Here is an 18201-nt window from a genome sequence, read left to right on the forward strand (position 1 = left end):
ATTTAGATTGGGTGAGTTTTGGCGCCAAACCTTTTCAAACTATTTCAAATCGAATCTGTTGGTACGAGGCAGTACACTTTATTTTACTCAGAGACGATATTTCATGTGCTCCATTGTCAATCAGTATACACTTTGTGCATCCACTGATCGACCCCTGATGAAGGCTTTTTTAAAAGCCGAAACACGGACCGTGTAGGGTCCTAATAAAGCTTTCCTGGAGCATCTCACCCTGTGTCTCGGATTGATCTCTTGAAGTTGTGTTTTCCACTTCCTTCTTTTGTTGAATTTTTGTGGAAACTGCGAACCCCTTTTGTTTCTTCAAAGCTTAAACTGTGCTTCACAGGAAGCCAATGCAATTCTTATAGCAGCGAGGTAGCTCAATTAAATCTGCAGGCGAAATATATCAGCCATGTTCTGGATAAGTTGTAAATGTAGATAAAAAACAACAAAGCAGTGGAATCAAATGCATTTATTGGAACAATACCCGACGTGGCCACGTTTCGCCCTCAGGCTGCGTCAGGGGTACAAACTATCAAAAGTGTATGTAAATATATCATACACACTAGTAGTTCCAAAAATCTAGTTCCATTTATCTGCTACTTCCAACTGAACTGATATGCATTAATCTTCCATTGCCTGCCACATAGAGCCTGCCATGAGTGGGAAAGCACGGGGTACAAATGTAACAAAAATAAAATATATTTAAAGAATGCTAATGCATATCAGTTCAGTTGGAAGTAGCAGATAAATGGAACTAGATTTTTGGAACTACTAGTGTGTATGATATATTTACATACACTTTTGATAGTTTGTACCCCTGACGCAGCCTGAGGGCGAAACGTGGCCACGTCGGGTATTGTTCCAATAAATGCATTTGATTCCACTGCTTTGTTGTTTTTTATCTACTGTTTTGTAAGCAGTTGTGTGCCTTTTTGTTTTTTTTGTTAAGTTGTAAATGTTTAATCACAGTTTTAGAACATCCAATACAGATACTACTACTACTACTATTACTACTATAAATCATTTCTATAACACTACCAGTCATACGCAGCGCTTCACAATTGAACATGAAGAGGAGAGAGATAGCATTACAACAGTCTATACTGGATAAAATTAATGCCTGAATTAATAGCCTAAACTTTACAGGTTCAAAGGACTTTCTTATAAAATTAATGTAAAATGGGCTTCTTAGCATTTAACGTGCGCTAATTCTGTCAGCACATGCTAAGCTTTATTAGAAAGGCCCTTATGTGTCTATTAGAATATTGAACACATGAAAAAACATTTTTTTTCACTGCCTTTTTATGCATGAATCTTTCTTACAACTGATTCAGTTATCGAGGCACTAGTGTTTTGACATGGATTTGTTTTTATAGTTGTTTTCATCAGCTCCTTATGAACCAATCATTCAGAATATTGCTTAAGAATGTGGTATACTCATGTTCCTTTGCAGCTGAAACTCATTTCAGTTTCTCTTGCAAATGCATTTTCACATGTGCAGTTTTTTTTGTGTGTGTATGTTTGCTGTTAATTTGTGTTGTGACAGTGGGTGCCAGTGGACAATCCCTTTGATACCCTGCTTTTCATGCTTAGATTGTAGTCACTACTGTTGTTCAACAAGGGACCCTTTTACTGGATTACGATACGTTTTCGCACTTATTGCAATTTAAAAGCAAATTTTAATATGCGATAAGTGCAGAGGCTGTGTGGTAACCTTTGGAGGTGTGCCCAGCATGTCCTTCAGATGCATACAGAGGATAATTCTATAAAGAGATTTCTTATTTTTAAGCACTAAAAACATATCTATTTGGAGCTTATTCTGTAAAGAAAAGCAGGTGACTTCAAAGTTCAATAAGTGCCTGTATTTTAGGCATGAGCATTTACACCATAGAGTTGATGAAATTGCTCATGCCAAGATTGTATCCTACAATTTGCATGTTTATTTGTGCACCCTGCCCATGTTCCACCCAAATGCCCAGTGGTGTAGACAGGAATTCCTTGCAGGGATGTGTCCCCCAGCTTCCTGTGCCACCCCCCCCCCCCCCCCCCGTACCTTAAAATCCTCTCTGCTTCATTCTTCACCTGGGCAGTGACAGTGGCACTCGTACGTTGCCTGCGGCCTACTCCTTGAACTGTCCTGCCCTTCACAAAAACGGAAGTTGCATCAGAAGGGGCAGGGTGGTTCAGGGAGGAAGTCCCAGTGCAGGCCAAAGGCAGGCTAAGAATGCCAGTTCCACTATCTGGGAGAAGACTGCAACAGAGAGGATTTTATGGTGAGGGTGGGGGCTGGGTCTGACAGGGGGTGTGTACGCAACAGACACACCTAGTTTAAATACACCACTATGAAGGCCCACTTGCAAAGTACATGCCATTGAAGATTGGGACATGCTAACAGAATAACACAAAGCTGGAATATGGTCATTTCCCTACAAATGTGTCCACTTATGCACATAAATGACTAGAATACTGGCATTTACACATGTTTTTGCCACGTTAATCTTGGCAGCTCCTGGTAAGAACTACCTCCTTAGATAGTAATTCTCTAAAGTGGGCATCAACATTTATGTACCAAGAATGCATGTAAATAACCAAAATACTGGCATATGTGCACATATGCATTTAAATGACAATTATCTGGTTATGCGGTATTCTATAAAATGGTGCACAGTTTGATGGTGGGCATACACATGGGTGGAGTGGAGGCAGAGCACAGTTATGCATCTAAATTATAGAATACTATATTTTATGGTGCTCATTTTCAAAGCAGATGGATGCCACAAAATGCTGCTAAAAACATCCAAATTCTGATTTTGGAAGTCAGAATGTAGATGTTTCACACTGCAGTTCATCCAAATAGCAATGGGGCATGTTTTGAGTGGGACTAGGGAGAGCCCAAAAGTAGGATGTCCAACAGCAATTTTCGAACCAGAAGAAATGTCAATGTCTAAAAAGAAGGATGTTTTTATCTAGAGCTGTTTCAGTCATACCCCAGTTACAAAAAGGTGCTCCGACTGAGCAGCTGACCATTGAAGGGATTAAGACATGACCTCTCTTAAATCCCCTAGTGATTGCTGTCGCTTTCCCTTTCCACTGAAAGTGAAACTAGACAGGAAAGCCAGGCTCTGTGTCAGTTGCAGGTATTATATCCATTCAGAAGAAAGTAGTAAGCATCTGAGAGAAGTAGCCTAGTGGTTAGTACAGTGGGCTATAAGCCAAGGGACACAGGTTCAAATCTCAACGTGACTCTATTAATTTTTTTCCCTGGGGCTCCCTCTAGGAACAGAAAAATATTTACTGTACCTAAAGATATATAGCCTGCAAGCCTGAAGGGTATTAAAGTGGTGCACATTTGGATCCAGTAGGCATTTCTCTGTTCCTAGAGGGATCAGATTTATAAATAAATAAATAATACAATGGAATTTGAACCTGTGACCCTTGGTTTACAGTTAACTGCACTAACCACTAGACTACTCCTCTGTTCTGCAAGGATGTCTATGTGGCCATTTTCATAAGAATGCTGCAAGACATCCATGTGCCTTGTTTCACACCCCCCCCTCCCCATTTATAATTTAAATGTTTCAGTTTATAAAATGGTTGTTCAGGATGCACATCTCCAACATAAGAATGTCCTTACATATTTTCGAACAGGATACCTGGATGTCTTTCCTGTCTAAAAATTGCTGTGAGATGGACCTTTTTTTGGCCGTTATGAGCAGGACATTCCAATTCTGATTTGGATGTTCTTTTGAAAATATCCCTCTGTGTGTGTTTTACCAATCTAGATGTGAGCCTGACTGGTATAAGTGGCCATGCCTAAATTATATGTATGTATATGGCCTGCTATGCTAGTATTCTATAAAGGAAAATAGGGACCTACTTTCCTTTATAGTGTAGGCTCCAGAGAGATGCCTTCCAGATGCCTAAATGTAGACACCCATTTACAGAATTGCCCTCTTAATGCCTAGCCATGTGCTAATTGCAGTGTGCAGTTGATGCCCCTACTCCACTTATAACTCGCCCATTTCTCGCTCCTAACCTAGTATGCAGTTAAAATGCAACTAATCATATGCTGTCATGCCAGTATGGTAACAGTTATTGCACTCATGAAATGACAGCACTTGTCAATGTGCATATTGTACTTTTGTAAAAGTGCTACCAAATGTGTTCCACAACAAAATATTCTCCCGGCTCTGTGCAAAATGATTGTAATTATAGACATACACTGTATTATGAGCCAGTAGTGTTGTCCCAAACTGTCCAGAACATTTGCATTATGATGTCATAATTTCCTGAAATGTTTCATGGCATCTATGTATGTAAGACCAACTCTCAGAAACCCAGTTACTAAAAAGCATGAGAAAAATGAAGTTATGCCAAATGTGCCTTTCTAATGTTGTTTGAATAACATAGGGACCTTTTTACTAAGTTTCATTAATCAGAAAATGCTAGGTTTACTGCTTGGTAGACGGTAGCACAGACCCGCACTACTGTGTCCTGCATTAAAAAGGCAGCCACTGCTATACAAATCTCATGTTAGCTGTCTAATGTGGGAGTGGACAGGATCTGGGTATGACATGGGTGGGCAGAGGTGCAGCCGGCTGTGACAGCTAGCACTTGGGTCAGTACCACGCAAGCATAGCCAAACATCACCACTTCAAGAAGAGGCAGTAAGTGCAGCTGTACTACTGGTACAGTCCATGATCTCCCTGTTCCCACTCTAGTGAGAGCCCCCCACACAAGGTACACGCCTCCCTACACAAGTCCTCTGCCCTCCCCATCAAGCCACCTGGCATCCCAGTTCTAACCCCACCCCAACATGAAAACCTCACCCTCATTTCAAAAGCCCTGCCACTCCCTCCCCCCCATCATCTCCCCAGGACCTCCCCTTGATGGAGGAATAGCTTAGTGGTTAGTGCAGTGGGCTTTAATCCTGGTGAACTTCAATTCCCACTGCAGCTCCTTGTAACTCTGGGCAGGTCACTTGGCCCTCCATTGCCTCAGGTACAGAGTGGGTATTTGTATATAATATGTGAACTGCTTTGATTGTAACCACAGAAAGGTGGTATATCAACTCCCATCACCTTTCTCTTTCTGACTATCCCATATTACAGCTGACGCTGGCAGGAGTTCCTCCCCGCTGCTACTGAAGTTGGTACCTCCTCCAAAATGGTGCCTCTCTTGAGTGGTAGACTCACAGTACTACTCCAAAGATCATCCACAAAACTTTACAATAGCCCTTTTCTGCTGATGGAAACTTTTCAACAAGATCTCACTCTTCTTGTATATTTATTTTTTGTGCTAAAGGTTAATTTGAAAAATCTTGGCCAACTGTACAAAATCCGTGTTGGGCACGACAACAGTGGCAAGAATCCGGGTTGGTATTTAGAAGAAATTCGACTTCAAGACATGACTTCAGAGTCAGATGAAGAGATGTATCTTCCTGTGAACAGATGGCTTGCTGAGGAGCGAGATGATGGAGACACTTGGTGGGAAATTGCTATCAATGCGTCGAAGAAAGACCCTTTGCCATGTATGTACATGATATCTAACTTGAGAGATGTAAAAAGTATGAAAGGCATGTGATATCCATCCTTGTTAGATTCGGCAAAGCACTTCTGAAGAAAGCTACACTCTGAGCATAATTCTTTAAGGGGTGCCTTGTTAATGCACCATTTAAGGTACCTTTCTGAAGCATATTTTATAAAGACAAGGAGGTGCCTTCTTATCTTTATAAAATACTAGATTAAGTGGAAGACCTGGGCATTTATACCAGCCCTAGAGCTAGTGTAAATGTTTATGTTACTATTTGTCAAGAGCAAGCATAAATTATAGCATTTTAATCTATGTAGATACTTACGTGCTCTTCCTTTACTCCACCCAAACTTCATCCCAGTGCATGCACACAAGCAAAGTATGTGTCATCATTTTAAAATGCATACTTCTGCACCAGTCGATATCTTAAAAAAGGTCATTTACACACATATGTGGCCAGATTCACTTGTAAACTAAACCATTTAGTTGCAATGGGATTGATATTCAAAGCCAGTTAACTGGGTAAGAGAACCACTTGTCCAGTTAACTGGTGCTGAGTAGGCCTCAAGGGAATATTCAGCAGCACACCCAGATAGAGCTGCTGAATATCCCCTCTAACCACCAAAGCAGAAGGTGGGTATTCTGGATGCAGTCTGGGGGTGGAGTTAGGGCAAAGTCAGCTCTTAACCACCTAACTGGTTAAGTTAATTGGCCAAATAGGACTGCACAACTTAACCAATTAAGGACTGAATTTTGGCACTTATCCAGTTATGTGCCAGTTGTCTGCATATACCAGATGTTTAATGCCAATGTTTGGACATGGCTGGGCATTGAATATCCGGGCATAATTTTGGCAATGGTGGTCAGTGTTTAAAATTGGTACCTGACTGAATGTTGTCCTCAATATTTTTAGATGCCTTCTTTCTTAACAAAATTCAAAACAGCTTATAATAATTAAAAAACAAAATTCACATATAAATCAGAACTATCTCCTGGCCCACCCATCTAAACACAACACCCAGCAACAACAGCATACAAATAATCAGTCCAGTAATAATGAGCAAACATTTATCAACTACACACCCCTGACTACTTCACCCCATATCAGTCTCACCCTCAGATCAGCTTGTTGAAAATCAAACAATTAACAATAACATTTTTCTTAAGCTACCATCTTTAATTCTGAGATTCAAGGTCTATCAGAACCAGCCTCTACTGAGGATACAGTACCATGAAGCTTCTTTCTCAGTTTTTTAAATCCCATTTTTAAACTCAAAATATCTACCTTAGAGTTGGTAACAGCAGCCTACTGATGGACAGGTATGAAACAGTTTCCTGGAAGCCAGAAAACGTATATGTAGTGGAGAGGGATGAACACCAAGAAGTTGGCCATGGCCAATGACAAACCATATGGAATCTGTTAATGAATGACAACATGACATTTTATTGAATGACCCAAATGCTCTTTGTGAACATAAGAATAGCCATACAGGGTCAGACCAATGGTCCATCTAATTCGGTATCCTGCTTCCAGCAGTGGCCAATCCAGGTCACAAGTACCTGGCAGAAACCCAATTAGTAGCAACATTTCATATGTAATACCCCATGATATGGTTATTGCCATAACAGCAGTGATAGATTTTTCCAGAAGCCCTGGGGGGCGGGGAAGGGAGGTCCCTGCCAGTGGGCTGGAGAGAAAGTTGGAGGATTGCCCAGGGGAGGGGTTGGCAGAGAAGTTGCAGAGATAAAAGTGGTTCCCTGTGGTGATTGACAGCAAGGGTGGAGTTGGAAAATAATAAAAAGGATTGAAGTGAGGTACACGAGATCTTTGGTTGCCCATACCCCCATCAGGACCCTTGGGAGCATTGAGGGGGGGGGGAATCCTGAAGTAAAAGAAATAAATGCAGGCTAAGCAAAGGAGCAGTTGCTGCTCCTATAAGTGTCCACAGAGAATGAGAGAGAGCTTCAGGTGGATAAGGGGAATCCAGCCTGGAAGCAGGAACCAGAGCAGGGGAAGCTTGTTCAACACCAGGGTGCAGGAATGCAAGCTGACAAAGTGCCAAAATACGATGATTTGGTTTTAGCAGTATTACGTTTTAGGAGATTTTGCGAAGCCCACAATAATGTGGTTTTTTTTTAAATACAATCTACAATCAAACTCTCAGCAATGTTAAGGGAACCAAAATAAATATATCACAGCATAGGATGAAACATAATGTAAAGAAGATTTTAAGATGTCCCCCAGCAGCTCGTAAAGATGTTAAACAATGTGGGTGACAATGGCGAGCCCTGAGGGACTCCATAAGCCAGACTCCAATTCTTAGGAAATTCTCCATTTTTCTTAACACAGGACTGTCTGTTCTTAAGAAAACCTGTAAACCAGTTCAAAACAACTCCAGACAAACCTATCTCATTCAATCTATTGATTAAAAGAGTATGATCCACTGTATCAAACGCTCCAGAAACATCAAACTGTAACAGCACAGAAGGAACATTATGATTTAAAGTTTCTTGACCTTTGTTACTAATATTACAAGTAATGATTCTGTACTATGCAAAGGATGGAAACCGCATTGGGAACTATAAGACATAACCTGAGATGCCACCAAAACTTCTACTAACTTAGCTAGCCATGGAATACTAGCCACAGGATGAAAATTGGTGACCTCAGACAAATCTGCCCCCAGCGATTTTTGGAATGGGGTCAATATAATATTCCCTATTTGTCTGTGAGCTGTTGTTATTTGCCTTTCATGGTTTATTCTTGTCTTTGACCTCTGTTACTGCTATATCATTTCTCTTCCCATTTCCTGCATAGACTCATTTGTAATGCATTTATACAGGAGCAGAAATCTGACCCCCTTATGCTCTATGCTTTCTCTATACTAGCAACAGTATAATCCAGAGATATATGCATGCTTTTGGTGTAGTTTCCCTGATTTAGTTGGGGGAGGGGAGGAGTAGGGAAGTCAGACTAACACTGGGAGGAGGGGAGTTAATTCAGTATCAGCATCAGTAGTATGGGGGGGGGGAGGAGGGTGAGCAAAGCTCCCATGATCCCCATAACTACTCTGCATGTAACCAGTTGGAAGTCAATGCTCTATGGAAAAAAGATCAGAACAGAATTGTATTCTACCACAGTGTTGGTTGTTTGATGAATCTTTACTTGATAAGTATATAAAACCCATTTCCTGGCACTGAGGGTTAGACAGTATATCACCAACCAGCAGGTAGTTTTATGTCTGTAGGCTTGCTGGTGCCTTCGATATAGAACATTCTGTCTAAACCTAAGCCAGGATGGAGGCAGTCAGGGAGTCTCACCTCTGCTAAATAGCAAATTACTTCTGGCAATGATGTTCAAAAGCAAGCTAACAAAACAGCACCGACTAAGAAGTTCATTTCTCTAAAAATTCTTCATACATTCAAAGGAAATAAATATGAACAAAACAATTTAGAATTCTAAGGTAATTAGTGTAATTAATATACAACAGCTGTCCTGCATGCGTTGCTCGATGTTGCTCTCATACATTTTCCCTGTGTAGTTTGATCCTGGCAGAACTGAGATCTTTACCTGCAAATTAGTTGTGCAAGATCATCTGGACATTTGACATTGCGAATTGGCAAATAGTCTGTGGTTCACTGGCGTGTACATTATTTATATGAACAAATACATCTATTTGCAAACACATCTAAGTGAACTTGGATGTATCCATACTTCCCCCCGAGACTAATTTTACATGATGCATTTCAGATTTTTAAAGCAAAACCGTCAGGCTCTTGTCTTCATTTCTGGTTTCATGTGGCATCAATTGCGACCTAAAATTAAGATCTTATACATAGGCAGAATGGAAGCAGAGTTATAGGGGTCGATATTCAATGCAATTTAACAAGCCAGAAAGTGCTCCTGGCTGGTTAAATCACCTGTTCAGGGTTAACCAGTCATTTTCAGCTGCACTTAACCAATTAGTGCTGCTTAAAAAAAAATCTGTTTTCGCTGAACTCTAAACTTGCTATTTTATGGGGCAGTCTGGGGGCGGAGTCAGCACTGGCCTGTTAAGTGCAAAACTTAACCAGCCAGGTTAACTGCATAAATAGAACCATATAAAAGTCAGTTCTATCTTTGGAGCCCTTTTACCAAGCTGCAGTAGTGACAGCGGCTGTTTTTGCTGCGCACTGAGGCCCCTTTTACCGCAATGGGTAAAAAGGATGCAAAAATACACATGGTAAGATTGTTCTTACCATGTGGCCATGCGGGGAAGAGTACTTACCGCCACCCATTGAGGTGGTGGTAAGGGCTCCCATGCTAACCCGACGGTATACTGATTACTGCCAGGTAACCGCTATGCAAAAAAATTGAGCCCTATTTTCCCCAGCGCAGGAAATGGTGCACACTGGGGCTAGAACTACTGCCGGTAACTCCAAATTGGTATGCAGTAAGCCCACATTGGGCTTACCTCTGCTTTATAAAAGGGCCCCTTTATGTGGTAACCCATAGCCGGTTAAGTGCTGAATATTGCACACAACTGGCTATGGATTAGCTGGCTTCATAAACCTGGAAATTCAATGCCAGTCCCCGGACATGGCCTAGCATTGAATTTCCAGGTTTAGCGCCAGTGACAGCAAAATTCTGATCACCACTGGCTGAATATTGGGCCCTTAGTGAATTAGGTCCATACCTGTGATATTCAGCTGGCGGTAAGCAGTGCGGTTAGCTGCCGCCACCAGCGCTGACCCCAGATATTCAATTCTGGGTCGTTTCCAGTGACTGGCATTGAAAATCCAGAAGTTTTTTTTTTTTTTGGACAACTCAAACTTAACTGGTTTTCTGAAAATATTCAGCGCTAGCCAGTTAAGTTAATAGCAGGTAAAGATAGGACTGTTATTTATGTGGTCTGATTTGCCTGCTAAACTTAGCCAGCCCGAGCTTGAATATTCACGGATAGCCAGCTGTGACGTAACATGGTTATTGGCTAGCTGGTAAACATTAATATTCAGTGGAGATAACCAGCTAAGCACCAATTAACCAGTCAGTAGCTGTTCCTGGCTGGTTAAATAGCACTGAATATCAGGCCCATAATCAATATTTATGTTTAAGCTAATTTTAAAGGATTTATGTGGTGAACTGTGGGAGCCAACTGAATAAATCCTCAGCATTGAAAATTTGGGACCGTTGTCCAGTTATCTTTTGGCTGGATAGCTAAGTGTCTGATTTAAAGCTAACAGGATAAAAAAGAAGCTCTGGGAGGTGTGCTGGGGCATAGCAAATAGTTATGCAGATATCCAGAGTTATCCAGTTAACTGTAACCAGTTATCCTGAATCACATAAATAGCAGGCCTAAGCTAACTAGGACTAGGGGCATGCAATGAAGCTACAACAAAGTCAATAAAAAAAAAATTGGAGATAATATTTCTTCAGTCAACATGTGATTAAACTTCTGGAATTCGTTACTAGAGAATATGGTAACAGCAGTTAGCTTAGTAGGGTTTAAAAAAGGTTTGGATATCTTCCTAAAAGTCTATATGCCATTATTAAGATGGACCTGGGGAAAATCTACTCCTTATTTCTAGAATAAGCAGCATAAAATGTATTAATTTGGGATCTTGCCAGGTACTTGTGACCTGGATTGGCCACTGTTGGAAACAGGATGCTGGGCTTGATGGACCTTTGGTCTGTCCCAGTATGGCAATACTTATGTTCTTAAATAGTAAATCTAGTTAACTTTCACTGGCTGTTCTCTAAAGTACCGAGTTAACCTATCTCTCTGAATATTCAGTCAGGATGCCTATGTATTAGCAGTGTGCATGGAAAGAAATTTTGTTTTGTTTTGGGTTTCACTGTGTTGGTTTTTCTTTTTTAATTTGCTTTTATTATTTTTGTTCCATTAAACATTTCATTTTGCTTTGTTATTTTGGCATAAGATAAAATGATTTACGCATGTAGCTGCAACAAATGGAGGCCTGTGCTGGCATCGGTGTGTGTTTTTGATGAACACCGAGGCCCCCTTTTATCGCATTGGGTAAAAGATAGGTCATTGTTTTCTTCAGGAAATGGCCATGTGGCAAGTGAAGCACTTGCCACAGAGCCTTTTTTTTTGGGGGGGGGGGGGGAGCCCTTACCACCACCTATTGAGGTGATGGTAAGGGGTCCCACGCCAATCCAGCACTGCCCGATTATCGCCAGGTACACACTGGCACTACAAAAATAAAAATATTTTTTTGCTGAGCTGGATGTGACACACACTGGGGGTGACAACTACCGCAGAGCTGCTGCAGTAGCCCAGTGGTACTTCCTTTTTAGTGAGAGGTAAGCCTGCATTGGACTTACCGCTGCTTTGTAAAAGGAGCCTGTAGTTACAGGCCTACTGCGGGCTACTGCTAAGACATGCCACTTAACTACTAACTTGTTCTATTTTAGCACAGGTGCCATTTTATGCAATGAGATCTAGATACTAATAACTGGGGTTGACAGTAAAAATAACCTGTCAGTGGTAGCTCAAGCTGGTTACTTCCCCCCTTAGTGTAAAACTAAAAAACATTAGCAGGCTATAAAATGTTTACTATGCACTTGAAAGTTTTTTCTTGTGTTAAGCATTCTAGTCCAAGCTAGAATGAACCATCAGGGCCCAGGAGACTGCCTCCCAAAGAGAAATCCCTGGCCAGAGCCACATAAAGACACAAATTAAGAGCACCTAAGCCCACTTTTGACCACTCAGCATATACTGAGGTACATATTCTTTTCTTCCTTTGCCTCTCTTCTGTACTACTGGATTGTAACTAATTTTTTTCCTTCCTGATTTTTAATACTGTTTGTGAACTGCTATTCTATATACAAACAGAGAAAAATGTAGGCAGCTAAAAACCATATGGTCTATCCAGTCTGCCATCCATGCCATCTATTCTCCCTGTCACTGCCTTAGAGATCCTATGTACTTGTCCCAAGCTCTTTTGAATTCAGTTACTGTTTTTGTCTCCACCACTTCTACCGGGAGGTCATTCCATGAGTTCACCACCCTTTCTACACAAATTTCCCCAGAAGCTAAAAAAAATGATAAGTGAACAATATACACCGAGGGACTGAAAATGAAAATATAATTGAAAAGTTGAAAAACTTGATTATCAAAAGAATATGGACTGATGACTATAAAGAGTGTTAAAGTGATCAGTTATGGAAGAATCAATCACTTTTGATGGTCTATTACCTATATAAAGAAACTGTAAGTAGGATTGTTAGTAGCTCCATTAATTTACTTACCAGAGTAGTCTGTCTTACTGGCCTGTAGTTCCCAACCTCTTGCTTACTTCTGCTTTTGTTGAGAGAGACCACATCTGCTCTTCTCCAGTCCCCATGAACCACTTCCAACTCTAGAGAAGCATTGAAAAGGTCAGCCAGCAGAGCCTCTAGAACTTCCCTAAGTCAGTTCCCTTGGAAGTATGGCATCTGGCCCCATCGCTTTGCCCACCTATAGTTTAGCCAGCTCTTCAAGAACACAGTCTTCTAAAATCGTTCAGGGACTACCACTCCTCCATTCCTATTTCTGTTTATCTTTTGCAGTCCTGCTCCCAGACCTTCACTTGTGAACATAGAACAGAAATATTTGATAAGCAATTCCACTTTATCTTTATCAGCTTCTACAGATCATACTGCAAGAAGTGGCAGTGTTGGATCCCCTGGGAAACAATGATCATAACATGATCAAGTTTGAGCTACTATCTGGGATGAACCCGCAAAGGAAATCTACTGTAGCTGTATTTAATTTTTGAAAGGTGACAATAATAAAATAAGAAAAATGGTTAAAAAGAAGCTAAAAGGATCAGCTGCTAAGGTTAGGACACAAAATCAAGTGTGGACGTTATTCAAAAACACCATTTTGGAAGCCCAGACCAGATACATTCCACATATTTGCAAAGGTGGAAAGAAGAGATAACAACAGCCAACATGGTTAAAAGGTGAAGTAAAAGAGGCTATTACAGTCAAAAGATTGTCCTTCAAAGAATGGAGAAAGGACCCAAATGAGGAAAATAAGAAGCAACATAAGCACTGGCAAGTCAGATACAAAGCATTAATAAAGATGGCTAAAGAGAATATGAAGAGAAACTTGATGCAGAGGCTAAAACATACAGTAACATTTCCATGTACATCAGAAGAAGAAAGCCTGCGAAGGAATCCATGGGGCTGATAGTCATGAAGGAGCAAAAGGGGCACTCAGGGAGGACAAGGCCATAGTGGAGAAACTGAATGAATTCTTTGCTTTGGTCTTTACAGAAGAAGATGTAAGAGATGTGCCTTTTCCGGAAATGGTTTTCAAGGGTGATAATGCAGAGGAACTGAAAGAAATCTCAGTGAACCCGAAAGATGTTCTGAGCCAAATTGACAAATTAAAGAGTAGTAAATCATCTGGACCTGATGACATACATTCAAGGGTTCTCAAAGAACTGAAGCATGAAATTGCTGATCTGCTGTTAGTAATATGTAACCTGTCGTTAAAATCAGCCATAGTACCTGAAGGTTGGAGGGTGGCCAATGTGATACTGATTTTAAAAAAGGGTTCTAGGGGTGATCCAGGAAATTACAGACCGGTAAGATACGGTGACCAGACTGAATGCAATACTCAAGGTGCGATCTCACCATTCAGAGATACAAAGGCATTATAGTATTTCCAGTCTTATTCACCACCCCTTTCCTAATAATTCCTAGCATCCTGTTTGCTTTTTTGACCACCACCGCACACTGAGCAGAAGATTTCAACGTATTATCTACAATGACACCTAGATCTTTTTCTTGAGTGCTGACCCCCCAAAATTATTCTTTCCAATGTGCATCACCTTGAAGTTGTCCACATTAAATTTCATCTGTCATTTGGATGCTCAATCTTCCAATTTCCTAAGGTCTTCCTGCATTATTTCACAGGCCGAATGTATTTTAACAACCTTGAATAGTTTTGTATCATCTGCAGATTTAATCACCTCACTTGTCATTCCGATTTCCATGTCATTTATTAATATGTTAAATAACAGGATCTCTCTGCTTCTGAAAGACCCTGCAATATCAATACCCTAATCAAAATCTGGCATATGAAAATCACCTATCAGTAGTACTTCCCCTTTTATAGCTATTTTTGAATGTCATTAATTAAATCTATGTCCTTTTCTTCCGTCTGTGAAGGAGGCCTGTGTATCACACCAATGTAAATACATTTGCCATTCCCTCTTTCCATACTGACCCACAGTACCTCTTCCTTACCCTATAGGTCCCGCAATTGTGTGGCTTTATTATTATCTTTAACATATAATGCCACTCCCTCTTCCTCTCTTCCTACTCTGATTTCCTGAACAGATTATAGCCCAGTATAGCTATATCCCAATCATGGTTCTCTGTGAAACATGTCTCTGTGATCATCACTAAATCCAAATCAGCCTCTTCCATCACAGCCTGAAGATCTAAAACCTTATTTCCGGTAATTCAGGCATTAGTATACACTGCTTTCCAGGCATTGCCCCCTTTTCCCATTTGTGTAGAGGTATTTAATGCTTCATTTAATTGCTGAACATTTTAGTAAAAGAACTTCTAGGTGTGTTGTTTTTAGAAAAAGTATCTACAGGTGCAAATTTTCATGGGTATTTTTTCTTGGGCATTTTCATGGGTATTGTTTCTTGGCAGTTTTCAAAGGGAACCTTTCCCTTTGAAAACTGGCACAAATTGCAGTGTCCATGGCTACTTTTCTCCATGCATCTGCCTGCAGCATTTTGAATATTGCCCTATGATGTATAACTGATGATGCATCAGTTAATCTTTGATGCATCATCTTCTACATGGTCTTTCCAGCCAATCTATTACTGCCTCTAAGCTTTATTTTATATGATAGTCAAACCATGCAACTTATCATGTAATATTTCGTACACTAGACTGTAAGCCTGTTCTATGTCAAATCTACATTTCTGATTCTCTCTTTTTGTTACTTCTAATTCTGTTCTCATGCACTCCTAATGCCATTTTCCAAGGAGAAAATTGATTATCTCTAGACTTGTAGATACATTACAATTTTAAATACATATTGCTGATTTTTATTTTTATTTTTTGTTGTCAGTGGTGGATTATGAGATTCATATATACACTGGGACCAAGCCAGGATCTGATACAGATGCTAATGTTCACATTAATCTTATTGGGACAAGAGGAGATTCTGGCAAAAGAAAGCTTCACCAATCCAAGAATCAGACCTCCAGGTTTCAGCAAGGACAGGTAACACTTGAAGAACATAGCTAGCCTTGCTGAACTAATACTGCAGTACCATTTCTACTTCAATCATTCTTAATTTAGTCACACTGAGTTTTATGGGTGTAAAAGTTTATTGATGTTGATTAAATCCGTTATAGGTCTAGGGTAAATGCACAAAAGTCAGGAAATTCAGAGTTATTGCTTTCCAGTGCTCATAACTCTGCAGCCTGTTACACTTCCATTGTATCACAGATAACATCACAACAGAATTTATCTTACAGAATCCCCCAGTGTTAGAAATGCAGAGGGAGAAATTTTTCTGTTTTGAAATATACAAAATATCATCGGTAGACTCTTTGTACACATTTAAGCAGCTTTTTTTTTTTTTTAAAGCGTATGAATATGTATGTATGCATATATGTGTATATCTATTATTACAAAGCCCTGCAACCTCAGAATAAGGCCTTGCTTCTAATAGAAAGGATAAGAGACAATCTTCCCCACTAGCCTGCTTGTTAGCAACATCAGTTCTTATTTCTGGCAACTAACACACTCAGGGTGAATTCTCCAGATTACCCAGAACTTCAGCTTCAGGTTCAGTATAGTTTCTTCTGTGGCAATAACTCTCCTCAGCTCTTAGAACCTTTTCACTGTCGTGACAGCTTGTTAGTTCTTTGAACTATACAAATTAGAGTCCAGTGTCTCTCACAGACTTATGCAAATTAGATTAAAATCTTTCTCACAGATTACCATATTTCCACTCTAACAAAGACTAGGTGATTTCTCTTAGCATTCTTCAAACATATAACAAAAAGACTGGCTCTTATTCCTCACCCGGGATAGAACCAGACTAAATGTTCTTCACCCCTAGCTGTTCTTCTCAGTTCACTGGAAAAAAAAATGCAAGAAAACATTTCCCACTTTTCAAGATAAGTACCTTGTGTTCTTTCTTTGTCTATCCTCAAATCTGTTTCTTGCAGGCATTCCAGGTTGGAGCTTCAAAGACCATCTACTCTCTCCCATCTCTAGGCTGTGGGTTCTTTCTCCTTCCACACCTTCCTATAATTTTCTGCCTCATGAGAGATATTTTAAGGGACCCCAGTATTTTAACCACTTCATTCTACTTAGCTCCCAACCTATCCATTGGCTTGTCTCATTACACTCCCAATTAGGAATACTAGTTTTCTCCTCCCAGCTCTCCTAAAATGGGCACAGTTTCCTCCTGGGTTGATGGCTTCCCTGCCCCCACCCTTCGGGCCCATACTTCCAGACTGACCACTGGGACTAAGGGACAGTGCCCAATGGCCCACAGCATTATAGAGCCCAATCTCCCCTAGCCTCCTTTTATTTTAATCAATTTTGATAGGTGGTTATGAGCTTATGACCCTTATTACCCAGGAGCCCAGACCACTGTCGGTCCACACCTACCTTCAATTTATCTTCAGCTTGGGCTGGAATCTTCCTAGCTGACCCTCTCCTTTCTGGACTCAGGAAGTTTTCTGCTCTAGCCCAGGCTTCCTGGGAGTTGTAGCTTACCTTCCCTTTTTTCTACAGTTTTTAACTTTAACAAGTAATCAGGTTCCCAAAACTTTCCCCTATGGTATCCTCATGAAAACACACAACTTGTACCTGTCACACTATGTGTAGATATATATTCACAGGAGCCTGTTAACTTCCTCTCAGTCGCGTCTCTAGACAGAAATATTTGGAGTGGCAACAAGGAGGCAAGCCAGGTAAGAGAGAGGAGCCAAAGAGGGGCATAATCGAATGGGGCACCCAAGTTTTCCTGAGGACGTCCTTGCAGGACATCCCTGCGAAGGGGCGGGGAAACCCGTATTATCGAAACAAGATGGGCGTCCATCTTTCATTTTGATAATACAGTCGGGGATGCCCAAATCTCAACATTTAGGTCGACCTTACAGATGGTCGTCCCCGATTTTCGGTGATAATGAAAACCGGGGACGCCCATCTCAGAGAAGACCAAATCCAAGCCATTTGGTCGTGGGAGGAGCCAGCATTCGTAGTGCACTGGTCCCCCTCACATGCTAGGACACCAACCGTGCACCCTAGCGGGCACTGCAGTGGACTTCAGAAAAAGCTCCCAGGTGCATAGCTCCCTTACCTTGTGTGCTGAGCCCCCCCAACCCCCCCCCAAACCCACTCCCCACAACTGTACACCACTACCATAGCCCTTAGGGATTAAGGGGGGGCACCTACATGTGGGTACAGTGGGTTTTTGGTGGGTTTTGGAGGGCTCACATTTACCACCACAAGTGTAACAGGTAGGGGGGGATGGGCCTGGGTCCGCCTGCCTGAAGTGCACTGCACCCACTAAAACTATTCCAGGGATCTGCATACTGCTGTCAGGGAGCTGGGTATGGCATTTGAGGCTGGCAAAAAATATTTTAACAGGTTTTTTTTAGGGTGGGTGGAGGTTAGTGACCACTGGGGGA

General features: G+C 41.0%; 1 protein-coding gene across 1 annotated transcript in view; it reads left to right on the plus strand.

Moving 5' to 3' along the window:
* Window positions 1-18201, plus strand: part of LOC115477536 (lipoxygenase homology domain-containing protein 1-like) — a 428353-nt gene that overhangs the window by 102353 nt on the left and 307799 nt on the right. Inside the window, exons 12-13 of the mRNA XM_030214471.1 lie at window positions 5305-5530; window positions 15618-15772. Of these exons, the coding sequence (XP_030070331.1) occupies window positions 5305-5530; window positions 15618-15772 (381 nt within the window). The remainder of the gene's footprint in view (window positions 1-5304; window positions 5531-15617; window positions 15773-18201) is intronic.

Source organism: Microcaecilia unicolor, chromosome 1 (genome assembly GCF_901765095.1).
Source record: "Microcaecilia unicolor chromosome 1, aMicUni1.1, whole genome shotgun sequence".
In the NCBI taxonomy this organism is placed as follows: Eukaryota; Metazoa; Chordata; class Amphibia; order Gymnophiona; family Siphonopidae; genus Microcaecilia; species Microcaecilia unicolor.